Genomic DNA, 26,511 nt, shown 5'->3' with positions numbered 1-26,511 from the left:
TCCAAGCACCAGCCCTGCCATCCGCCGGCTCCTGGGCCTTGGCAAAGACGGCAGCACCGTCTTAGCCCAGGAGGCAGAAACACGGAATATGACCCTCAGGGACACACAGAAGGCCAAGGTCACGGCACATGAGGGTCAAGGGAGGAGCAGGAGAGATGACCAAGAGAAGGAAAAGGGAGCTCCCAGCTCCGTCAGGTGGTGACACGGAGTTTACCAGGGGACAGGAAAGGAATGTAATTAGGGTAAAGACACAGCTGTGGATATGAACACCCTGAAAACTGGCAGGTTCAAGGCAGGAGGGGAAAGCGAGTTTCGCCAGAGGAGCTATGGTGAGGGCAGGCAACGGCGAGGCCGGGCTGGGAGTGGGTCCGGAGGCTGAGCTGTCCGCTCCAGTGCGTTGCAGGGTGGTGCCTCCTGAGGCTGTAACTGGGGCGGGGGAAGGACTCAAACTCCTTCTATTTTTCTGGTCAGGGAGAGAGCGGCAGCAGCAGATCAAACCGCAGAGCCCCTGCCCTGGGTGGGCACCAGCTTCCGGGAGACACTCCGTGCCTGTGACATTGCCGTGTGCAGAGATGAATGAGACGGGAAAAGCCACTGCACCCTGAAGAACTGCAGTACGGTGGGGGAGGCAGATGCCAAACCAATGACTCAGAGACCTATTTAACGAACAGGTGTGAGGCGTTTTCATTCAAGGCATTATAAAGCACCGGCTGGGACTCCCGGCCTCTTGGGCGCAGGGACGCGCTGCTTGGTGGGACGTGCGGGTGGCGGCAGGAAGTGGACAAACAAGAGAGTTACCCGGCAGGGAGGGGATGGGGCTCTGGAAAGGCTGCTTCTTTCTTTCTTTAGGGAAGTGTCAGAAGAGTCCTGGAGGCAGGACCTAGAGCAGCTGAGGGAGGTGGACCCTTTCCTGGGGTCTCCCTGACATAAGACGGGCCCCCCGTGGTCTCATGACCTAGGGCAGCTGAGGGAGGCGGACCCTCTCCCGGGGTCTCCCTGACACAGGATGGGCCCCGGTGGTCTCATGTCTTGCCTGGTCCCGGCTGTTGCAGCGAGGTGGGCCCAGACCCTCCATCACCCCAAGAGGCAGGCCTGGACCCTCACAGTCACCCTACAAGGCAGGCCTAGACCCTCAGTCACCCTTCGAGGCAGGCCCAGACCCTCAGAGTTGCCCTGTAAGGCCCCGGCCCTCAGCCACCCTGCGGGGCAGGCCTCCCGTTTCTCAGAGGAGATGGGGGGTGGAAGGTAGCCGGCTAGCAGGAATCTGGGGTTGGCCGCCTCCACCGCTGACTCAAGGCCTGAGCACTGACCTGCGGAGTTCACACCCAGCAGCTGCTGACAGTCCTGCCTGGCAGCATTTCCGGCTCCCCCAGGGCCTCCTCTGCGCCCAGGTTCCTACCTCCATCCGCTCCACCTCCTGGCCCCAGCCATCCGCGTCCTCTCATCCGACCTGCTGCTCCAGGCCCTGACTCCCGCCTACGGCCACAGCTCCACTGAGCATGCTGCCCACCCCCCTCGCAATGCCCCTTCCACACGGCCGGAGGAGGCGGCGGCCAACCTGAGGGCACCTGACATCGATGGGCAGCAACCTCCAGGAAGAACCTGCACGTCTGGGAGCCCCGCCTGTCGTTCCCCGCACGTTCCCCGCACAGTGCCCTCGTCTCTCGGCTCACCTGGCCTCTCCAGTTGCTCCCTCGTGTTCTAGGCTGCGTGCAGTCCCCAGGCCTTTGCTCATGCTGCCCCCTTCACCTGGGGCACCTGTCTCTCTCCCTAAACCCTCTGTCCACCTCTCACTCCTATTCTGTCTATCTATCTGTCTATCTGTCTATCTATCTGTTTATCTGTTTATCTATCCATCTGTCTATCTATCTATCATCTGTCTATCTCTCCATCTATCATCTCTCCATCTATCATCTATCTATCTATCTGTCTATCTATCTATCCATCCATCCATCCATCCATCTATCTTGAGACGGAGCTTCAGTCTGTCGCCCAGGCTGGAGTGCAATGGCACAATCTCAGCTCACAGCAACCTCCACCTTCCGGGTACAAGCGATTCGCCTGCCTCAGCCTCCCAAGTAGCTGGGATTACCGGCATGCACCACCATGCCCGGCTAATTTTTATATTTTTAGGAGAGAGGATTTCACCATGTTGGTCAGGCTGGTCTTGAGAACTCCTGGCTTCAGGTGATCCACCCCACCTCAGCCTCCCACAGTCCTGGGATTACAGGCGTGAGCCACCGTGCCCGGCCTATTCTTTCTAAAGACTTCTTTACACATGACCTTCACCTGGAGGCTTTTCCCTGATCCAAAACAGGTAAAGAATCCACTCAGAGTTCCTGGAAGGCCTGGGTGCATGTCCTTCATTGGGCTGATACATTATTAGGAGACAACATGAAACCCCCCATCTCCCCTCCAGAACGTGAGTCTCTGGAGGACCAGGCCCTGCCCCTGGCCCCTGCCTATCTCTCCGTCTTCCCTCCACACTGTCCAGCCTTCACACTGTGCACTCGCAACACACTGACCTCTGGCCAGGGCTCCACTTGCCCTGTTCCTTCTACCTCGGGGCCTTCGCACGTGCTGTTCCCTCTGCCTGGAAGCGCGTCCCTCCCACTGCCGTCTAACGTTGCCCCATCGTCTGGGTCTCAGTGGAGGCCGCACACTCTCAGGGAAGCCCCTCCTGATCTCGACTAGGCTACACCTTCACCCACGTCCCCACTGCCTGTTGTCACCATCAAAGCAACTTACCTAACTATTCAAATAATGCCCGCCTCTGCCCACCTGTGCTTTAAGACCAGGGACCGTGTTGGTCCTGTTCACTGCTGTGCAGTCAGTGCCTGGCACGTAGCAGGGGGTTAGAAAATGTCTGGTGGCGGCTGGAGGACTGAGGAGAGCCCCGAGCTGCAGCCCCGACGTCCCTAAGGGTCCCACGGGGCACAGCTCCCGGCTCTGCGGGTGGAAATCAGTATGCCTCTCCCTTCCGGAGACTGTGCCAGGCTCGAGAAGGCAGCACCCCAAGGGAGGGGATAAAGGCATTCTCTCTTCTAAAGGTACTCCGGCAGCTTTTGGCTGCTGCTGAGCGAGACACAAGGTCAGGGAGCGCCGAAGGGAACCCTGGAGGGTCACGAGTCCTGCTGGGCCGTGTCTAGAGCACAGTGGCAGCGTGCTCCTTGGAAACTCCTACCCTGCCTGGGAGGACACTTCATCTGCCCGGCATCAGAGGACAGGGAGGGAGAGGGACCGACCTCACCCACTGTGGGGGCCGCACGAAGGAGCTGAGCCCTCCCAGCGAAGGAGAGAAGTTAACTGTGGTGCCAAGATTCCTGCAAATCACGCAGGACTCCACTCTTCTCGGGCGTTTCAAATTAGTTTTTCTACTCCCTTTTGATGTTTCCGTTCTGTCCCCTGCAGGTTCGTAACATCTCATTACAAAGTGTTTGAATTTGGTCCCATTTGGGAAACGCTGGCTCCCGTGATTGGCATGGGTTGAAGGACGAAGGGGCCTGTTTGGACTTATCAGACGTCGGAGACCCCCAGCCCCTCGGAGGGACAGGCAGGGGCTGGAAGGCAGCCGAGGCACCTGAGACCCCCATCTGCAGCCACAGTGGACAGTCGGTGGAGATGGCCTGACCTACCCAGAGCTGAGAGCTCACTAGGCTGAGGGATTGCAGGAAAACCAGGGCCGGGCACGGTGGCTCATGTCTGTAACCCCAGCACTTTGGGAGACCAAGGCGGGTGGATCACTTGAGGTCAGGAGTTCGAGACCAGCCTGGCCAACATGGCAAAACCCCCGTCTCTACCAAAAATACAAAAATTAGCCCATCGTGGTGGGCACCTGTAATCCCAGCTACTCGGGAGGCAGGAGAATCGCTTGAACCTGGGAGGCAGAGGTTACAGTGAGCTGAGATCGCACCACTGCACTCCAGCCTGGGTGACACAGTGAGACTCCGTCTAAAAAAAAAAAAAAAAAAAAAAAAAAAAAAAAAAGGAAAACCAGGACCCCCAAGGGAAGAAACTGGAAGTGAGGAACTAGTGAGGTTCTCAGGAGAGCGCAGAGAAGGCCCTGGGACAGCTCTGGGCTGGTCGCGCTTCGGCCTGAGGGGCAGCTCTTCGTCCATTCGACAGACCTTTGTTCCCCCGTCTCACAGTGCCAGGCACTCGGCTATGACTGGGCATCCAGGGACCAAAGGCTCCCTGTCTTAAGGGACTTGCAGTCCTACGGCTCAGTGACAAGAGAGAAGGCACGTGAGGTGAGGTGGGTCCCTGCGGCCTTTTGTGATAGAAAGGACACAGGCTTAGGAGTCGGCTGCACCCAGGTGCGGGTCGCAGCCCTGCCACCCACAAGTTAAGTGACGTAGGCAAGGAGCTCAGCCTCACTTTTCTCATCTGGGAAATGGGGATAAATTCTGCACGGTAGTTGAATGAGTGGATGGCTGTGTCCAGGGCCCGGAGTGTGGTGTGCATCCGACAGGCACTTCTCTGCAAACACCTCTTTCAGGGCTCCTGGGAATGAATCTTGCTAAAGACAGGAGAAGAGCAGGGAGGCCGCAGGAAGCGAAGGCCTGGGGGGCCCCAGAGGTACTCACTTGGCTCGAAGGGCAAGCTGCCGGTCATTGGGGCAAACCCACTGGTCATTCCCGCTGCCGAAGATGGTGTCGGCCATGGCTGGGAGCCCCCGGCTGGGGAAGGGGAGTCACATCTGAGATGAGGGAGGGAAGAAGAAAGAGTGCATCACTGGCTGGGGTACAGATGGCAGTCGGGGTCTCGATGCAGTCAGCCCCTCCACCGCACCTCCATGCGTTGTCCCCACGGATGCCTGGAATCTCACTGTGGGAACCGTCTCTCCGGCAAAACACTGTTCCTCAAGACTCCTCTTCAGAAGGTTCATGATTCTGGGAGGGTGACCAGGTGGATCATGTGGCCGAGTGCCAAGAGTGAACGTGACTGGCATCAAAGGGTTAGACTCAGAAAGGAGAGGGCAGGCACACCCTTAGCAGTTTTCAACTCAGCCCAGGAGGCCATCTGTTCCCTGCCCCCTCCCAGTACAGCAGGGGCCAAACTGAGCACGTCACCCAGTAGGAGGTACTGGGCTGGGGGGTGATGGCCAGAGTAGAGCAGGGGCTGACCCAACCACGTCACCCAGCAGGAGGTACCGGGCTGGGGGGTGATGGCCAGAGTAGAGCAGGGGCTGACCCAACCACGTCACCCAGCAGGAGGGGCTGGGCTGAGGGGTGATGGCCAGACAGGCTGAAACCCTACACTTCTCCCAAGCCTGGGGACCTGGCTCTCCTTCCCAACAGATTCACACCGATGGTCACAATGCCCTCGAGGGGAGGCAAGAGGGCAGGGGGTGGCAGCTACAGCCAGGATCGCCACCCGGCACCGTGCCAAGGGGTGCCGCCCATAGACACTGCCATGAGCATGGCATCTGGGGATCCCGCAGGGAGGTGACCCTGCTCCAGGACCCCCGATGGGTCACCTGTGCACCGTCTAGTGTAGCCGGCTTCCTCCTTGCCTTGAAGGATGGGATTATCTTTGGTGATCTATCGTGAGGACGCCGCACGTGCATTCTGAAGGGAGAGTGGGATGAGGCTGAGGGTATCTCAATCCCAGAGCAAGAATGAGGGGCTCTCCTGAGTCATCCACACTCCCCTGGTTGAATTCCAGCTGGGCCAGCGGTTCTCAAACCCAGGACCCCTTTACACGCTTAAAAAATATCCAGGTTTGAAATCCATTTGGCACTTCCTCAAAATGTTAAATACAGATTTACCATATGACCCAGAAACTCCGCTCCTGGTTACAGACCCAAGACATGTCCTCACCGAAACCTGTACACAAATGTTCTCAGCAGCATTATTCACAACAGCCAAAAAGTGGAAACAACCAAAATATCCACCGACCGATGAATGAGGAAACTGTGCTATTTCCGTACAATGAATTAGTTACAAGGGATTATTATTTGGCCACAAAAAGGAATGAGGTACTAACACCAGCTAAATCATGGACGAACCTTTAAAACAACCTAAGTAAGAAAAGTCCGTCGTAAAAGACCACGTACTGTATGATTCCGTTTATATGACGTGCCCAGAATAAGCAAATCTGAGAGGGAAGGTGATGAATGGTTATCGGGGCTGCAGGAAAAGGGGAACAGACTGCCAGTGGGTTCAGGACTTCTTTTTGGGGTGATAAAAATGTTCCGGAATTAGACAGTGGTGATGGTTACACAATTTTGTGAATATACTAAAACCACTGAACTGCATCCTTTAAAAGTGTGAATTTTATGGTCTATGAATTACAACTTCAGCACCAATACAGACCACGAAAAAAATGAATTATAACTCATTCATAGGCTGGACATGGTGGCTCATACCTGTAATCCCAGCACTTTGGGAGGCTGAACTGGGCAGGTCACCGGAGCCCAGGAGTTCGAGATCAGCCTGGGGAACGTGGTGAAACCCTGTCTCAACAAAAAGAACAAAAATTAGCTGGGCGTGGTGCATATCTGTGGTCCCAGCTACACTCGACCTCCTCCTGAGCCCAGGAGGTCGAGGCTGCAGGGAGCCACACGACTGCGCCACTGCACTCCAGCCTGGGTGACAGAGCGAGACTCTCTCTCAAAACAACAACAACAACAAAATGCTATAAAAAATTATTGAGGTCGGATGTGGTGGCTCAGGCCCGTAACCCCAGCAATTTGGGAGGCCAAGGCGGGAGGATTGCTTGAGGTCAGGAGTTCAAGACCAGCCTGGCCAATGTGGTGAAACCCTGTCTCTATTAAAAATACAAAAAAAAATGAGCCAGGCGTGATGGCACATGCCTGTAATCCCAGCTACTCAGGAGGGTGAGGCAGGAGAATCGCTTGAACCTGGGAGGTGGAGGTGTAAGTGAGCCGGGATCGTGCCATTGCACTCCAGCCTGGGCAACAAGAGTGAGACTCCGTCTTCAAAAAAAAAAAAAAAAAAAAAAAGACATTATTAAGGAATCCAGAATACATGGGCTATGACCATTGCTAGTTACCAGAAATTAAAACTGAGAAAATCTTTAAAATTTTGTTAATTCATTAAAAATAATAAACGCATTACAAGAAAAAAAAAACCACCCCATCAAAAAGTGGGCAAAGGATATGAACAGACACTTCTCAAAAGAAGACATTCATACAGCCAACAGACACATGAAAAAATGCTCATCATCACTGGCCATCAGAGAAATGCAAATCAAAACCACAATGAGATACCATCTCACACCAGTTAGAATGGCGATCATTAAAAAGTCAGGAAACAACAGGTGCTGGAGATGATGTGGAGAAACAGGAACACTTTACATTGTTGGTGGGACTGTAAACTAGTTCAACCATTGTGGAAGACAGTGTGGCCATTCCTCAAGGATCCAGAACCAGAAATACCATTTGACCCAGCCATCCCATTACTGGGTATATACCCAAAGGATTATAAATCATGCTGCTATAAAGACACATGCACACGTATGTTTATTGAGGCACTATTCACAATAGCAAAGACTTGGAATCAACCCAAATGTCCATCAGTGACAGACTGGATTAAGAAAATGTGGCACATATACACCATGGAATACTATGCAGCCATAGAAAAGGATGAGTTCGTGTCCTTTGTAGGGACATAGATGCAGCTGGAAACCATCATTCTCAGCAAACTATCACAAGAACAGAAAACCAAACACCACATGTTCTCACTCATAGGTGGGAATTGAACAATGAGATCACTTGGACACAGGAAGGGGAACCTCACACACCGGGTCCTATTGTGGGGAGTGGGGGGAGGGACAGCATTAGGAGATATACCTAATGTAAATGACGAGTTAATGGGGGCAGCACACCAACATGGCACATGGATACATATGTAACAAACCTGCATGTTGTGCACATGTACCCTAGAACTTAAAGTATAATTTTAAAAAAACCCTTTAGACGTGCACGATTTACATATTTTATGAAAAACTACACTTAAAAAGCAATTAGACAAATACATTGTTTTACATTTTTACAACTGTTTTTAATGTTTGGCTTCACAAAAAAAACAGCGGGACATTCATATCTGATTCTTCACTCACACATTTGTGACAGGTGGTTTCACTGAAGTCCATGAAGGACATCCAGACCCTCACAAACGTGCACGATGGCTAAAAAGAGGAGCACTGTTTTTTACTTTCCAGAAATTGTAAATATTTTTCTTTGATATTGCACCCAAACTCAACAAATGGTAGTTTCTTAAAGATTAGTTTCAATGCGGCATCTGAAACCACATCAATGAACTTCTCCTTTTCTGTACATTTGTGAGAGGATAAAACCCGGTCCCATTACTCTTCTTATGAAAAAACTTCTGACCCTGTGGATCTCTGGAAGGGAGTTGGTGGACCCCCAGAGAGGCCCCAGCTCAGAGAACTGCTTTTCTAGGCCAGGGCCACCGGTGGCCCTGACAACGCGCCAACCGCCACCACCTGACCACACGGGTCCCTCTACCCCAGGGACACGTCCAGGCACCTGCTCTTCCAGATCAGACCTGACCCTCCCCAGTGGGCTGCCTCGGCAAAGAGACCTGGACAGCCCCAGGCTCCAAATAGCCAAATGTGGAAACCCCATGGCCAGGCCCAGATCACCCGGGACCCCCCAGATGTAGGCTCCATCTTCTCCCCGATGAGGCTAATGGACAAGCAAGGAAAGACAGGGTCAAAAGTGACACAGTCCTCAGACAACTTTAAACCAGTGCCCCATCCCAGCCTTTAGAGCACTACGGTTTGCTTTGCTTTGTTTTTTAAAAACTTCGGTTATCTTGTACTTTGCAGCCACACCGCCCCACACGGGTGTGGAAAGCACTATTCTGTTCAGAGTAAACATTTAAATACACTTTACAGGCTGAACGTGGTGGCTCACGCCTGGAATCCCAGCACTTTGGGAGACCAAGGTGGGCAGGTCACCTGAGCTCAGGAGTTTGAGACCAGCCTGGGCAACATGGAGAAACACCATCTCCACTAAAAATACAAAAATTAGCCAGGTGTGGTGGCAGGTGCCTGTAATCCCAGTTATTCAGGAGGCTGAGGCAGGAGAATTGCTTGAACCTGGAAGGTGGAGGTTGCAGTGAGCCGAGATCGCGCCACTGCACTCCAGCCTGGGCAACAAAGCGAGACTCCATCAAAAAAAATAAAAAAAAGAGAGAGATCTGTGAAAATTTGGCTTTTATGTGAACTTACTAGAAGTCCAGGAACAAGTCAACTCTCTTCCCGTGCCTCAGTTTCCTCGTCGGTACCCAACAGAGCTGTCGGACAGAGCGACCGCCTCGGGTAATTTCAACGCCTGATTCTGACGCTGCTGAGTTACATGAGGGAGGCGAGGGAGGCGAGGGAGGCGAGGGAGGCGAGGGAGGCGAGGGAGGCGAGGGAGGCGAGGGAGGCTGCTCCCACATGGGAGGTGGGAACCGAGCCCCTCCCCAGCCCAGTCCACAGGACAGAGGCGGCCACAAGAACTGTATCCTCCATGTCTCCACCCTTCTCACTGCTGTAGCTTCTGGGCAAAGGAACCACAGAGCCAAGCGCTGCAGAGGTCAAGGGAGACGGAAGGATGTTGCCTCCAGGGCTGGGGCCACGGGCAGTGGCAGGGCAGGTTCATTGTCGATGGCAGGTCTGTGGCTGACCACGCTCACAGGGGTGGCCCCGAGCAGAGGTCGGACATGAGAACCCAGGAGAATTCGGGCCCTGGCTCTGGGACGGCTGTGCACCCCCACCCTGCCGTGGCTGGCACCTCCGAAGGCACAGCTGTCCTTCACTCGTACAGAGCCACCTTGGGACAGATGGTGCGAGAAGAACGGCAACTCGAGGAGGCACATTTTGGGAAACTGCCCACGGAGCCAGCTTCCATTCTCCAAACCTCTTCAGCCTGCACTGGCTGCCAGCTCCCTGACTCGGCACGGAGGGCCTCACCAGCCAATCCCCATGCCCGGCACCCGGCACCCCCTTCACCAGGGGGTAAACTGTACTCACCACCACCCAGCGCTCACCTCCCGGGCTCGGATGGATGGCAGGGAGTCTGACCCTTCTCTCGTAAGAGCAGTGCCTTGTGCGTTAAACAGGGACCGTGCCCTTGTACTGACACACGGCCGTTTGTCCTGAACAAAAATTAAACTGATGAGGGAACAAAATAGGGCCTTATAGAAGGTGAGTGGAAAAGCAGGGAGGGCAAAGCCCCAAATTCGGGAGGGAGGATGGAATCGGCCTGGGGAGCAGGGGCAGGAGGTTCTGTGGACAGGGCTGGTGGAGCTCTGAGGGGAGAAGAGGCAGGTTCTGTGGACAGGGCTGGTGGAGCTCTGAGGGGAGAAGAGGCAGGTTCTGTGGACAGGGCTGGTGGAGCTCTGAGGGGAGAAGAGGCAGGTTTTGTGGACAGGGCTGGTGGAGCTCTGAGGGGAGAAGAGGCAGGTTTTGTGGACGGGGCTGGTGGAGCTCTGAGGGGAGAAGAGGCAGGTTTTGTGGACGGGGCTGGTGGAGCTCTGAGGGGAGAAGGCAGGTTTTGTGGACAGGTTCTGTGGACGGGGCTGGTGGACAGGGCTGGTGGAGCTCTGAGGGGAGAAGAGGCAGGTTTTGTGGACGGGGCTGGTGGAGCTCTGAGGGGAGAAGAGGCAGGTTTTGTGGACGGGGCTGGTGGAGCTCTGAGGGGAGAAGAGGCAGGTTTTGTGGACAGGGCTGGTGGAGCTCTGAGGGGAGAAGAGGCAGGTTTTGTGGACAGGGCTGGTGGAGCTCTGAGGGGAGAAGAGGCAGGTTTTGTGGACAGGGCTGGTGGAGCTCTGGCCACTTCCTTAGTAAACTAGAGAGACGTGATCCCCAGGGCCAGATCTGTCTCTGAGGTACTCCCAGCTGGGACAGGTAAGAGGCCGGAGGAGAAGGGGGGTGTGTGTGTGCATGTGTGTGTGCAAGCTGCATGTGCGTGTGCAAGGTGTGTGTGCACGTGTGCCTGTGTAGGGTGTGTGCGCGCATGTGTGTGCATGTGTGTGCGCGTATGTGTGTGTGCACATGTGCAGGGTGTGTTTGTATGTAGGGTGTGTGTGCATGTGTGTGTAGGGTTGTGTGCACGTGTGTGCAGGGTGTGTGCATGTGTGTGCATGTGTGCACGTGTAGGGGTGTGTGTGCACGTGTGTGTGTGCAGGGTGTGTGCGCACGTGTGTGTACAGGGTGTGTGTGCATGTGTGTGCGTGTGTAGGGGTGTGTGTGCGCGTGTGTGCGTGCACATGCGTGTGTGTGCAGGGTTTGTGTGTGCATGTGTGCACATGTGTGTGTAGGGGTGTGTGTGCACGCGTGTGTGTACAGGGTGTGTGTGTGCGTTTGTGTGCGTGTGTGTGTGTGTAGGGTGTGTATGTGTGTACATGAGCATGTTCGACGAGCCCACAGGCCAAGGCCGCGGCTGGGGAAGGCAGGCCCATCGAAGGGAGGGGGGACATCCCTCCCAGGAGCCCGCCCCGAAGTCTTCAGTTCGACATGAAATTTCCATTTCTCCTTCCTCGCTGGACTGTGGCTCCCCAGAGGGTCCCTACATCGTCCTCCCTCCCTCCCTGATGCCCAGCACCGGGCCTGCTGCAAAGTAGGTGTTCAGGGAATATCCATTTAATTCAACTGCATTTCATCAGAGAGATGTGGCCTTCCCCAGACAAGGAAGAATTCAGAAAACCACCCAGACGCGCTCAGAGCAGACAGTCGGGCTCTAACCAGGCTCTGCGACTGGCTGGCTCATAAGCCTCTTATTCCTCAGATTCCCCACGGGGTCGTCAGCCTCACGGCAGCTCCACCTGACAGCTGGGCTTGCTCCTGGCTGCGGGCTGGTGCCCCCCGAGCCTCCTCTGGGAAGCTGAGACCTCCTGGTGCCACCTCGACCCCGACGGGCGACAAGCTGAGCGGAGGCTGCACTCAGGCCGGCCGGCCCGGCAGGCAGATGCTCCTGAGCCCCTGGTAAAACCCCACAGTACGGGACTAGGAGGGCCCAAGCGGAACAGGGAGGGGAACACGAGTTGCCTGGTGATAATTTCCTGAGAAAATTCCTAGGGGACAAAGGTTCATCAGCCCTGAGACAGATCCGTAAACACAACCCCTTCCTCCAGGGGGATGCAATTCTCTCTCTAAAGTTGAGAGCTCACCACCCCGGGCGTCAGTCACTGCAGACACCACTGTAGATACCACCACAGACATCACCGCAGACACCACTGCAGACACAGAGATGGCCATAAGAGCTCACCACCCCAGGCATCAGTCACTGCAGACAAAGGCCACAGCCACAACCATTATGCAGCCTCACGCGGTCGCTCCTGGGGGCTGTGGGATATTCATCCCAAAAAGAAAACACCCTAAATTCAGGCGCCAGCCACCCCCATGACGACTCTCAACACCTTAATGTAGCACCTTCCAACCTTTCCTAGGCATTACGTACAAATCCTAAATAAAACTGGGTTTTTACTACATACACTGCTTGCTGGTTTTTTTAACCACGTTGTACTTTTCCCACACTATGAAAGTTCTTTAACAATAGGATTTTAAACGGTAACTTGGTATTCTGAATACAACAGGCTTTACCATCTTCCTGTGGGGAGCACACGGCTTGTTTCCAATTTTCCTCGTACACTTTTTAAGTGTATTCTTTGAGATACCTTTTCCACAGCCACGTTCACAGCCACTCAGAGCTGTCCGCGGCAGGCCTCATGCTTGCCCTCTCCAAAGTGCACCTAGAATTGTCCGCCACAAAAATTCTGCTGGCGGCAGCCGCGTCTTGGGAGCCTAATCTGTGGCTCTCCGATTAGATGGTTTCAATAAGGTCACGATCCTCTAGTCACAAAAAACAAACAAACAAACAAACAAAGTCTATTCTTTGCAAACAGTTGCATCTACTGACAAGAAGCCTTCTATCTCCTCAGCAGCAGTTGTGGGCTCAGAGGCTGGTAAAGCCAGCACCGGCTTGAGAGCCCCGAGTGACCCCGTGGCTGGGGCCGGTCACGTGACCCTCCTCCAGCGACTCTTCTCCGCCCGCCTGCGGGTCCCGAAAACGTGCCTCGGGAGCTCGTTCCCGTCCGCACTAGGAGGCAGCATGAATAGTCATCACTCCAGGAAAACTGGCTCAACCCTGACCTTCCAAATCCCGCCACAGCCACAGCACAGTAAGGAAAGCACCAGCCTCCTGCTGCCGTCAGTCTCTGACACACGTCACAGTCTCCGACACACGTCACAGTCTCCGACACACGTCAGTCTCCGACACACGTCACAGTCTCCGACACACGTCAGTCTCCGACACACGTCACAGTCTCCGACACACGTCACAGTCTCCGACACACGTCAGTCTCCGACACACGTCACAGTCTCCGACACACGTCAGTCTCCGACACACGTCACAGTCTCCGACACACGTCAGTCTCCGACACACGTCACAGTCTCCGACACACGTCACAGTCTCCGACACACGTCAGTCTCCGACACACGTCACAGTCTCCGACACACGTCACAGTCTCCACACACGTCAGTCTCACGACACACGTCTCGATGTACACTGAGTCTCCGACACACGTCAGTCTCCGACACACGTCACAGTCTCCCGACACACGTCATCTCCGACACACGTCACAGTCTCCGACACACGTCAGTCTCCGACACACGTCACAGTCTCCGACACACGTCACAGTCTCTGACACACGTCACAGTCTCCGACACACGTCACAGTCTCCGACACACGTCACAGTCTCCGACACACGTCAGTCTCTGACACACGTCAGTCTCCGACACACGTCACAGTCTCCGACACACGTCACAGTCTCCGACACACGTCAGTCTCCGACACACGTCACAGTCTCCGACACACGTCACAGTCTCTGACACACGTCAGTCTCTGACACACGTCACAGTCTCCGACACACGTCAGTCTCCGACACACGTCACAGTCTCCGACACACGTCACAGTCTCCGACACACGTCAGTCTCCGACACACGTCACAGTCTCCGACACACGTCACAGTCTCCGACACACGTCAGTCTCCGACACACGTCACAGTCTCCGACACACGTCAGTCTCCGACACACGTCAGTCTCCGACACACGTCACAGTCTCTGACACACGTCAGTCTCTGACACACATCAGACTGAAAGACACGTCCGGGGGCAAAACCACCTGCCTCCAAGAAGCCTGGAAACACCCCGGAGTCCCCCGCGCGTCCGCTGCGACGGGACAGGGACATGGACAGGGAGGGGGACGGGGCGACCATCCCACCACGTGCGGCTTCTTCTCCCCACACCTTCCCCCAGGCTGCCATCGCTCCCCACCTTACACCCTGGCATTTTCACCGCCTCCATCTCGTTTCACGGACACGTTCGGATGTAACTGAGCCTTCACACTCCCTCGGGTACGGCACGAACGAGCGCGCTTTCGTCCAGCCACAGGGTCCCACCGTGGGGAGACTGGGCAGCAGATCCCAGCTCCTGAGACCCGCAGATCTGCTTGGCCGGGGTCTGCCTTGAAGTCACGCGCATGAGAGACCCCCAGAGAAACGCATTCCCACGGGCACGGCCACGCTGTGACTCGGGGGCAACGGTGGCAGAGGCGGCCCGGGGATGAGGGCGCAGGTGTCCGGCACAGACCGTCTCCATGGTGAGAATGAAGGAAATGATGCAGGGCGCACAGTGGGAAAGAGGCAGTGGATGGAGGGGCTGAGGGAAGCCGCTGTGCCTAGGAGGGACAGCCCCGTGCAAAGGCCAACATGGGCCACCAGCCGCTGCAGGACGCCAGTTCCTGTTGGCCACAGAAAGAGGGCTCAGGTGTGTCACACCAGGGGTGGCTGGTGCCCTCTGAGCCCAGAGCAGCAGAACTGCCCGGCCAGCCCATAGACTGAGGAGGCGTAATAAATGGAGGCACAAACCCCCAAGTTTGGTAATAAATGGAGGCACAAACCCCCAAGTTTGGTAATAAATGGAGGTCGTAAACCCCCAAGTTTGGTAATAAATGGAGGTCATAAACCCCCAAGTTTGAGCAGGTATGCTTGTCACACAGTGTTACCACAGCAACACATAACGGATAAAAATGGCATCTGGCAGATAAAATCCCAACCCTGACCTCAGTATCCAGAACTATTCAGAGTTTGATTTTCCACTTGTGGTACAAAGGCCAAAAGACCAGACGAGGGAGGCAAACAGGAGACGCGAGAGGCAAACAAAACGCACTCCCCACCCTCCCGGTGCCACAGGAAGGACCCGCGGAGAGGGCCTGGAGCCTCCCCAGGTGCCCAGTGCCACAGGAAGGACCCGCGGAGAGGGCCTGGAGCCTCCCCAGTGGCCTCTGCAGGGCTGGAAGAGAGGCTTTGTCCCAAATGCTAAATCTGGCACCCAGAGGGCTGGGTTGAAGAGGGGTTGGAGGCGGCCTCCGGCCTCCGTGGGAAAGAACGCTGTGTTCTGTGAGTCACGTCTGCCCCCTGCGTGGAGGGGGTGAGTCTGCCATCCCGCCAGGGCGCTGTGCCTCGGCCAGGGCGACAGGGAGGAGACGGGTTTAAAGGAGGGAAAAGAAGCCGGGACAAATATAAAAGGATACTTGCCACCAAGCCGGTGTGTCCCGAGGCCTCGAAGACACCGTGTGGGAGCCTCCGTTCAACACCAAGGTATTAACATCCCAGGGAACCCTTAGCAACAGCCCTGACATCTGCTCTGTTACTACGATACGGGAAACACGAGGAGAGCAGCAAGATAAGGTGAACCCAGACGTCACCATTTCCTCCACCTGCCAGGCCGCGTTGGGAGGATAAAAGACTCAGAGAAGGAGCCTCAAAGGCCTGTCTAAACCCCAAAGGTACCACTTACTCGGAGACATCACGGGCTGATTATGCACCGAGCAGGTTCGAGAGGATTCTGGAGTTGAAACAGGAGCCCTGGGGAAACCAGTGTCTGACACAAACGTCCTTCAAACTCCCCCATCCCCGGGCTCCCTGCCAGGCCTGCCTGCTGGCGGCGGCTCCCCCTCCTCCCAGCAGCTCCCCCTCCTCCCTCCCCCTCCTCCCGGCGGCTCCCCCTCCCTCCCCCTCCTCCCCCCCAGTGGCTACCCCTCCCCCCCTCCCCCTCCCCTCCTCCCCTCCCTCCCTCCCCCCCTCCCTCCCCCTCCTCCCTCCCCGACTCCCCTCCCTGGTGGCTCCCCCTCCTCCCAGTGGCTCCCCCTCCTCCCGGCGGCTCCCCCTCCTCCCAGCTCCGACTCTCCTCCTCCTGGCGGCTCCCCCTCCTCCCAGTGGCTCCCTCTCCTCCCAGCAGCTCTCCCTCCTCCCAGCTCCGACTCTCCTCCTCCCGGCGGCTCCCCCTCCTCCCTCCCCCTCCTCCCTCCCCCTCCTCCCGGCGGCTCCTCCTCCTCCCAGTGGCTCCCCCTCCTCCCGGTGGCTCCCCCTCCTCCCGGCTCCGACTCTCCTCCTCCTGGCGGCTCCCCCTCCTCCCGATGGCTCCCCCTCCTCCCGGCGGCTCCCCCTCCTCACAGTGGCTCCCCCTCCTCCCGATGGCTCCCCCTCCTCCCGGCGGCTCCCTCTCCTCCCAGTGGCTCCCCCTCCTCCCAGCTCCGACGCTCCTCCTCTCTTGCCCAGACAGGGGCAAGTCTTCCTCATCTGCCTTGGAACCTGCTGGGGCTCCCGGTGCCCCTCTTCACGTGCAGCCAGAGGTCCGGCTGTGTGACTCCCCCACTCAAATACCTTCAGTGGCTCCCCACTACCAAGGAAGAAAGCCCAAGCTGCCCTCAAGGCCGTCCATGATCTGGCACAAACCACCTTCCATTCTAGCAGCCACCTCACCCCTCTGCAAAACTGGCGCTCCAGCTGCCCAGCCTTGTCTCCGGCACCTCTCACCTGGAACGCCTTTGGTTCACGCTGTCCACCTCCCCCAGCTGCGGGTGGCCCAGCAGCACCTCCCCTGGGAACTCTCTGGCTCCCCCCATCTGGCCCCCGTTCCGATTGAGCCCACCTCCCTCCCATCGGCACTTCATTCTGCCCGCATCCCGGGGTCTTCAACCGTTACCCCGATGCCCAGACACGGTGGGTGTCCAGTACTCCTCAGGGGACTAATTGAACCATCAAGAGTTTGCCACTCACCAGAACTGTGTAATCAGTCAGGCACCAATAATTCTTTCTGAGACAGCGTCCTGCTCTGTTGCCCAGGCTGGAGTGCAGTGGCACAGCCGTAGCTCCCTGCAGCCTCCAACTCCTGGGCTCAAGTGATCCTTGTGTCAGCCTCCCAAGTCGCTAGAACGACACGCCTGGCTAATTTTTAAATTTTTTGGTAGAGACAGGGTCTTGCTCTGTTGTCCAGGCTGGTCTCAAACGATCCTCCTGCCTCAGCCTCCCACGTAGCTGGGACTATGGGAGTACGCCACCACGCCCAGCCCACCAATAAAATCTTGTCTTAAAAAGCGCCTCACGGAATAAGGTCCAGCCTCGCTGGCCTGAAATTTAAGGCCCAGCAGTGTGAACCCGTCACTTCCTTCACCTGCCTCTTTCCCCCTGCCACACCTGGGCTCTCTACGGACCCTCCAGCCCCTGCTGAGACTCCCGCAGCCTTTCTTGTCTGTGCTCTTTGAGGAGCAGCGACCCCGGACATGCTGCCCAGGACCCCGTCCGGGGGCCGCCCCACTTGGTCACAGAGCTAAGCGTCTGCTACTGTCCTCAGCAGGACCAACAACAGCACCTTTCAGTTTCCTTGGCCTCGTTCGTCAAACACGCGCTGGGTGCTGACGAGGCACCAGGTCCTTGCCCAGCAGCTCAGTCTCGCTGTTCGAAGGCTGGGCGGGGTTGTTCTCCTTTGTACCCCGCAAGGCCTCGCATGGGGCACACGTAGGAGGTTTCACTGAATCCTGTGGGGTCTTTTTTCACCGAGGAAAGTAAATCCTTGGGCATCTTTAATGACAGGCAACTCCCCCTCCAGTGGACCCCAAATCCCTACTCGTCTCTTTGTCTAACTGTTACTGTTCTCCTTCCCAGACAGAAACGCCCTGCAAAGCCTCCAACCCAAATGGTATGTGAAATAACCTACTTCTCCCCCATCTCGTTTCAAGTGCCAGCCCTCAGCTTTTAACAGCCACAGCTCTGCCTACGTGTCCCCAGAGGCATAGCTTGCATTTGTCTCTTCTGAAAGGCCTGAAACAGGGTAGGTAGAACTTCTGTATCAAGGCAATCACGGAGCTGAAGGCAGCAACAGCAAGGTAACCAGGCTGGGCGTGGTGGCTCGCACCTGTGATCCTGGCGCTTTGGGAAGCCAAGGTGGGAGGACTTTTTGAGCACAGGAGTTCAAGACCAGCCTGGGCAACAGAGCAAGGCTGCGTCTCTACAGAAAAATGTAGAAATTAGCCGGGCACGTTGGCATGCACCTGTAGTCTCAGACACTCAGGAGGCTGAGCAGAAGGATCACTTGGGCCCAGGAGATGGAGGCGGCAGTGAGCCATGATCGCGCCACTGCACTCCAGCCTGGGTAACAGAGCAAGACTCTGTCTCGAAAAAAAAAAAAAAATGTACAGGCTAACGAGAGAGAGAGAGAGAAAGAAAATGAAATTCAAACTTAGTGCAAAGGTGACCAGAATAATACATAGGTACCCGTGGCCCCTGGGCTCTCTCTGCCTAGAACACGCCCAAGTCCTCCCGGGCTGCGGGCACCGGGCTTGGGACGGGCAGTGTCAAGTGTTCAAGCTCTTTGTCTTTGAATGCAGAAATGCAGGCCTGCTTCCGTTTACGTGATTTATGTGGGTCTGGAACGTCCCAGGCAGGCGGAATCTTTGCAGAGGAAACCTGATTTCAGCTCCCACCCAGGAGCTGCTTGTTGCAGGAGCCCGAGAGAAACCTCTCCATGAAGCAGAGAAGCTTCTGGGGAAAAAAGAAGGCCCACCCTCCTCACCTGCCTGAAAAAGTCCCCGTCCTCGGGTGTGCGGAGTCCTCGGGTGTGCTCCAGGTCCTGGGGAGCAGCGTCCCACACCCCTGCCTCCCCCAGCGGCCTCTGCACTGCCCAGCCCAGACTCCAGCTCCCAGGTGGCTCTCCGCGGGCCCTGCCCGGTACTTCTCCAGCCTTCCTGGCCCCACCTCACCAGAGCCAGGGTTTACTTACAGCCAGCAGCCAAGGCCATTCCCGGCTGACCTCGCCGGCTATCTGTGGGCCCAGCTGTCTCCTCTTACTCACAGAAACACAAACAGACGTTTCTCTGTTGCAACTCCAGGGTTAGGCACTGCCCTGCCTGGGAACCAGCTGTCCGGTTCTCTGCACACTCCCCATTCTCCTGGCAGACGCTAAAGCTCCAAATAAGTAAGGGTGCCCATAAGGAGGCCAGCTGAGGGCTCAGGCAATAGTGGGGGACCTAGAACACGGCTTGGGACTGAGAAGGCGGGCAGGGAAAGGGTCAGACACAACCACTGGCACTTAGCTAGTTTTCAGGGCTTCTAGGAGGAGCCCTCAAGTTAACAAACGTCCCTACACATGCTCAACCTGACCCTGCGCTACCAAACTGGGAGGGGGGAAGCCACCTTCATGGGTGCTGCCCACCTGCCAGGTGCTGCTACTGGCCGGCCAAGTGGAATCATCACAAGCCCAAGACGCAACCATCACTCCTTCCAGAAAAGAAGAAACCAGCTCGAGAGGTGCAGCCACTTGCCCAAGACCCCGTAAGCCGGCACCAGGTGCCTGGTTTGGCCCAACGGAGCTGGGCTGAGCCCAAGTGCTTTCTATCCCCCTCCGCCTCCCAAGGCACTGGGTTGCAGGTGTGGTGCCCAACGAAAGCAATACGCCAGGGTATTCTCCGAGCACCTGCCCTGCACCCAGCAGCTGGGAGCAAGGAGTTCCCAGAAACTGAGTTGTGCAGTAATTGGCCAAAGAGGAGTTCTGAGAAGAACTGGGCCAGGGCAGCCTGAAGGGGACGGCAGAGGAGATGGGCTGGATGTTCCCCGGGGCAGGCGGTGCTGGGATGAGAGGTGCGAGGCCTGTGGGACCTCGGTCAGCAGCCTCCAGCGCCGCTGTTATCCCACCCTAGGCCCTCAGAGCAGAGAGGCACAAAGGAGCTGGTGTGGGAGGCCTGGGGCATTTTCAAAGACAGCCCCTGCTCCCCACCAGACCCACTGCCTGAACCAGGTGTCACCCAGACCTCAGTCACCCCACAGTCCTAAGGGGTACCCCGGCTCCAGGCTCCCCAGCTCAGACCCGCCCAATCCTGCCATCAGACAGGCTCTCCAAAGGCCCTGCTCCACCCAGACACCTCAAAATCAAGCCCAGGGTCTTCATCCGGGAGTTCACGGCCATCCACAGGCTCCACCCTGCCGTGCCATATTTGTCTCCAAACAAACACCAGGCATCATTCCTTATGCCCAGGCTCAGGTCTCCCCACACTCCATACTCACTGCCCCCACCCAGGCCTCCCCCATCCACGCTCACTGTCCCCCACCCAGACCTCCCCCCATCCACACTCACTGTCCCCACCCAGACCTCCCCCCCATCCTCACTCACTGTCCCCACCCAGACCTCCAAACATCCACACTCACTGTCCCCACCCAGACCTCCAAACATCCACACTCACTGTCCCCACCCAGACCTCCCCCCATCCTCACTCACTGTCCCCACCCAGGCCTCCCCCATCCTCACTCACTGTCCCCACCCAGGCCTCCAAACATCCTCACTCACTGCCCCCCACCCAGGCCTCCCCCATCCTCACTCCCTGTCCCCACCCAGACCTCCAAACATCCTCACTCACTGTCCCCACCCAGGCCTCCCCACATCCTCACTCACTGTCCCCACCCAGACCTCCCCCCATCCTCACTCACTGTCCCCACACAGACCTCCCAACATCCTCACTCACTGTCCCCACACAGGCCTCCCCCCATCCACACTCACTGCCCCCACCCAGACCTCCCCACATCCACACTCACCCCCACCCAGACCTCCCCACATCCCACTCACTATCCCCACCCAGGCCTCCTCCCATCCACACTCACTGTCCCCACCCAGACCTCCCCACATCCTCACTCACTGCCCCCACGCAGGCCTCCCCCAATCCACACTCACCCCCACCCAGACTTCCCCACATCCTCACTCACTGCCCCCACCCAGGCCTCCCCACATCCACACTCACTGTCCCCACCCAGGCCTCCCCACATCCACACTCACTGTCCCCACCCAGGCCTCCCCCCATCCTCACTCACTGTCCCCACACAGGCCTCCCCACATCCACACTCAATGTCCCCACCCAGACCTCCCCACATCCTCACTCACTGTCCCCACACAGGCCTCCCCCCATCCACACTCACTGCCCCCACCCAGACCTCCCCACATCCACACTCACCCCCCCACCCAGACCTCCCCACATCCCACTCACTATCCCCACCCAGGCCTCCTCCCATCCACACTCACTGTCCCCACCCAGACCTCCCCACATCCTCACTCACTGCCCCCACGCAGGCCTCCCCCAATCCACACTCACCCCCACCCAGACTTCCCCACATCCTCACTCACTGCCCCCACCCAGACCTCCCCACATCCTCACTCACCCCCATCCAGACCCCCCAACAACCTCACTCCCTGTCCCCACCCAGGCCTCCCCACATCCTCACTCACTGTCCCCACCCAGACCTCCCCCCCATCCTCACTCCCTGTCCCCAGCCAGACCTCCCCCCATCCTCACTCACTGTCCCCAGCCAGACCTCCCCCCATCCTCACTCCCTGTCCCCAGCCAGACCTCCCCCCATCCTCACTCACTGTCCCCACCCAGACCTCCCCACATCCTCACTCACTGTCCCCACCCAGGCCTCCCCCCATCCTCACTCACTGTCCCCACACAGGCCTCCCCACATCCACACTCAATGTCCCCACCCAGACCTCCCCACATCCTCACTCACTGCCCTGGGCTAAAGCAAGCGCGGCCTCGTCCTCAGAAGCACATTGTTTTTACCTCTTCCCAGAACTTCCCAGTTTCTGGTGAATGTGTCTGACCTCTCCTACTGGACCGAACACTCCCGGAGAGCAGGGTGCCTCCTGCCCAGATGGTACTGACAACATGTGGCACTAGAACAGGACTGAGAGCCCAGAAATAAACCCATACATCCGTGTTCAACTGACTTTCCACAAGGGTGCTGAGACCATACCACGGGGAACGAACAGTCTTTTCAACATCTGCTGGGACAAGAGGAGCCACGTGCAGAAGGATGACGTGGACCCCGAGGTCACACCATTGTCAAATTTAACTCAAACAGATCAAACCTAAAACAAGAGCTAAAACTATGAAATTCTTGCAAGGAATGTTGGGGTAAATTTTCATGACTTCAGATTTGGCAATGATTTCTTAGATAGGTATCATCATGTTTTGGTGTCATCTAAGATTTGCTTATGATTTCCTAGATGACACCATACATGACAAAAGAAAAAAGAGACCAATTGGACTTTTTATCATAATTTTTTTGAGACAGGGATCTTGCCATGTTGTTTAGGTTCATCTCAAGCTCCCGGGCTCAAGTGGTCCTCCCACCTTGGCCCCCAGGTTGCTGAGATGACAGGCATACACCACGGTGCCTGGCTGACGTTACCACAATTTCCAGCTTTGTGCATCAACAGATACTATCAACAGGGCGAAAAGACGGCCCAGAGAACGGGAGAAGATATTTGCAAACCACGTATCTAATAGGGGTCTAGTATCTAGACTATAAATAACTCTCACAACTCAACAACAAAATGACAATTCCATTTAAACACGGGCAAAGGATTTGAAAAGATATTTCCCCAAAGAAGATACGCAAATGCCCAAAAATCACCTGAAAAAAGACTCAACATCATTAACCATCAGGAAAATACAAATCAAAACCACCATGAGATACCACTTCACATCCACTAGGATGGCTATATGAAAAAATATGAAAAATAACAAGTGTTCGCGAGGATGTGGAGGAACTGCCACACTTGTGCCTTGTTGGTGGGAATGGAAAATGGAAGCCACTATGGAAGACAGTTGGGCAGTTCCTCCACAAGTTAACACAGAATTATCATCTGACTCAACAATTCCGCTCCCAGGCATAGACCCAAAAGAATTGAAAGCAGATGTTCAAATAAAAACCTGTACACCAGTGTTCACAGCAGCACCATTCACAATAGCCAAAACGGGAAACAACACAAATGTCCATCAACTGGAAAAAGGACAAACAATATATGATGTATCCATACAAAGGAATGTTATTTGGCTATAAAAAAGAATGAGATATCGATTCCTGCTACAACACAGACAAACCTTGAAAATCTGCTAAAAGGAGCCAGTCACAAAAGACCACATATTATATGATTCCATTTATGTAAAATGTTCAGAACAGACAAATTTATAGAGACAGAACGTAGATTAGTGGTTGCCTAGGGCTTCTTGGGGTCGGGGAAGGGTGACAGCAAAAGGGAATGGGGTTTGTTTGTGGTGATGATTGGTGATGGTGATTAGAAGGTCATCCATGACCTCGCCCATTACTCTGGTGAATGAAGACCATCTTTGCCTCATGTCCACTGGGTATGTTATGCATTTCTTCTCCTCATAGAGAATTTATAGTGTCTCATTGACCAACCAGCCAGACGTGATACTAATCTGGGTTCCAAAAACAAGAAACACCACAACAGATAAAGGAAATTGTCAGTGATGGAATCCGAAGGTCAGGCATGTAAGTTTCACTATAACATTTGTTCCACTTTGCTGCATGTTTTTAATTATTCATAACAAATTATTATAAAAGTAAAATTACAAGTAGATAGCTTGGGCATTCAACCCATAAAAACCAGGTTCACAACATTAGGAGAACACAGACAAAGACCTTGGGAGCTCCCACTCGCAATAAAACACATCCATGCCTGTTCCTGCTCCCCACAGGTGTCCACAGGTGACACACCAGGTGACACGGCTGCCTGAAGGAAGATGCAGGACTTCCCTATTGTGGCACAGGACTGGGGACTGTGGAGACAGTCTCTACTTTAACACATTCAGCTCTCTGAGTTCAAAGCGAGTCAGAAAATGGGCAGAGCCACTATTTTTATTACCTCAAAATGAATCTGGCAAACGATGCTGGGGCTGACCAAGCAGGCGTTCAACCCGGTCACACACTCCAGGTAGCCCCGCTAGCAGGCTGACAAATTCTCTTCTGCTGCCAGGTGACAAAGGGCAGTGGTTACAGGTCCGGGCTCAGGGTCACGTATCTGAGGTTTGCATTCTGGCTCTGTGAATTATGAGCTTGGCGACCTCGGGTAACTTCCTTCATTTCTCTAAGCCTTAGGTGCATCACCCATAAATGAGTAGCTGCCTCCTGGGGCTATTGGGAAGAATAAATTCAATTGGTGGTTCTGAATCAGAGTGATTTTGTCCCCCAAGAGACTTTTGGAAGTATCTGGAGACACAGTAGGGGGTGCTACTAACCACTATCCATCCAGTGGGTAGAGGTCAGGAACGCTGCTAAACATCCCTGAGGCACAAACCAGCCCCCATGACAGAGTTATCCAGCCTAAACGCCAAAGCACTTGAGTTGAGAAAACCTGATAGAGGTGGTGCAGGTAACACAACCAGCACAAAGCCTGTCACAGTGTGCACTCTCAGGGTAGGGCCATCATGGCTGTCCTCATCATCACCATCGTCATCATCATGATATGCACCATTATCACCATCAGTCATCATCATTACCATCACCATCACTGTCATCTCTGTCACCACCATCATCACCATCATCGTCACCAATACCACTATCATCACCCTCACCATCATCACCACCATCACCATCATCACCACCATCGCCATCATTACCATCATCATCACTGTCATCTCTGTCACCACCATCATCACCATCATCATCACCAATACCACTATCATCACCCTCACCATCATCACCACCATCACCACCATTACCATCATCATCATCATCACCATCACTGTCATCTCTGTCACCATCATCATCACCGATACCACTATCATTACCCTCACCATCATCACCACCATCACCATCATTACCATCATCATCATCATTACCATCACCATCACTGTCATCTCTATCACCATCATCATCACCAATACCACTATCATCACCCTCATCATCATCACCACCATCAACATCACTGTCATCCCTATCACCACCATCATCACCATCATCATCACCAATACCACTATCATCACCCTCACCATTATCACCACCCTCACCATCATCACCACCATCACCATCATTACCATCAGTCATCATCACCATCATCATCATGATATGCACCATCATCACCATCATTACCACCACCATCACTGTCATCTCTGTCACCACCATCATCACCATCAGCAGCAGCAGCATTATTACCATCATCATCACCAATTTCACTATCATCACCCTCATCATCATCACCATCATCACCCCATCACCATCACTGTCACCAGCATCATATTCACCACCATCAGCACCATCACCATCATCACCATCACTGTCACCATCATCATATTCACCTCCTGACATCATTAGTCATCATCACCATCACCACCATCAGACATTGTCATCATCACTGTCATCAACACCCCATCACCATCACTGTCATCTCTGTCACCACCATCACCATCATTGTCACCAATACCACTATCATCACCCTCACCATCATCACCACCATCACCATCACTGTCACCAACATCATCATATTCACCACCATTAGCACCATCACCATCATCACCATCACTGTCATCATTACCATCAGTCATCATCACCATCACCACCATCAGACATTATCATCATCATCCACATCATCACCACCATCAGTGTCATCATCATCACCAACACCATCATCGCTATCACCATCAGTGCCACCATCATCATCATATTCACCTCCATCAGTCATCATCACCATCATCACAATCAGTCATCATCACCATCACCATCACTGTCATCTCTGTCACCACCATCACCACCATCATCACCAATACCACTCTCATCACCCTCATCATCATCACCATCACTGTCACCATCATCATCATATTCACCTCCATCAGTCATCACCATCACCACCATCAGACATTGTCATCATCACTGTCATCACCATCATCATTATTACCATCATCACCAACACCACTATCATCATCCTCATCATCACCACCATCATTGTCACCATCATCATCATATTCACCTCCATCAGTCATCACCATCACCACCATCAGACATTGTCATCACCACTGTCATCACCATCATCATTATTACCATCATCACCAACACCACTATCATCATCCTCATCATCATCACCATCATTGTCAATCACCATCACCGTCATCACTATCATCACCATCACTGTCACCATCACCCTATTCACCACCATCAGGCTTGTCACCATCAATCATCACTACCCTCACCATCATCCTCTTCTGTATTGTGGGAAATGCCCAGAGGGGCTCACATCTGGGCAGGAGGCCTGATGAATAGAAAGTGTATCTACTGGGAAGAGGAATCAGCATGAGGGGAAAGGCCACGTGGCCTTGCTGAGACAGGCAGGAGGCCTTTGGTGAGGCCATAT

At 54.9% G+C, this 26,511-nt stretch overlaps 2 protein-coding genes across 2 annotated transcripts in view; both read right to left on the bottom strand.

The window, feature by feature from the left end:
* RPH3AL (rabphilin 3A like (without C2 domains)) overlaps nt 1-19,060 on the bottom strand; it is a 120,278-nt gene extending 101,218 nt beyond the window's left edge. The window contains 2 exon segments of the mRNA XM_050763603.1: nt 4,587-4,699; nt 18,889-19,060. Of these exon segments, the coding sequence (XP_050619560.1) occupies nt 4,587-4,663 (77 nt within the window). The 5' untranslated portion in view covers nt 4,664-4,699; nt 18,889-19,060.
* A 2,795-nt stretch (nt 19,061-21,855) lies between these two features.
* Nucleotides 21,856-26,068, bottom strand: LOC126938878 (uncharacterized protein DDB_G0290685-like). Its single transcript, XM_050763588.1, has 2 exons — nt 24,031-26,068; nt 21,856-23,584 (listed from the first exon to the last, which is right to left on the bottom strand). The coding sequence occupies exon 1, from the start codon at nt 25,473-25,475 to the stop codon at nt 24,648-24,650; it is 828 nt and encodes a 275-aa protein (XP_050619545.1). The 5' UTR covers nt 25,476-26,068; the 3' UTR covers nt 21,856-23,584; nt 24,031-24,647.
* Nucleotides 26,069-26,511: the final 443 nt, after the last annotated feature.

Source organism: Macaca thibetana, chromosome 16 (assembly GCF_024542745.1).
Source record: "Macaca thibetana thibetana isolate TM-01 chromosome 16, ASM2454274v1, whole genome shotgun sequence".
NCBI lineage: Eukaryota > Metazoa > Chordata > Mammalia > Primates > Cercopithecidae > Macaca > Macaca thibetana.
The sequence above is the reverse complement of the archived record's forward strand: the minus strand, read 5'-3'. Positions and strand labels throughout refer to the sequence as shown.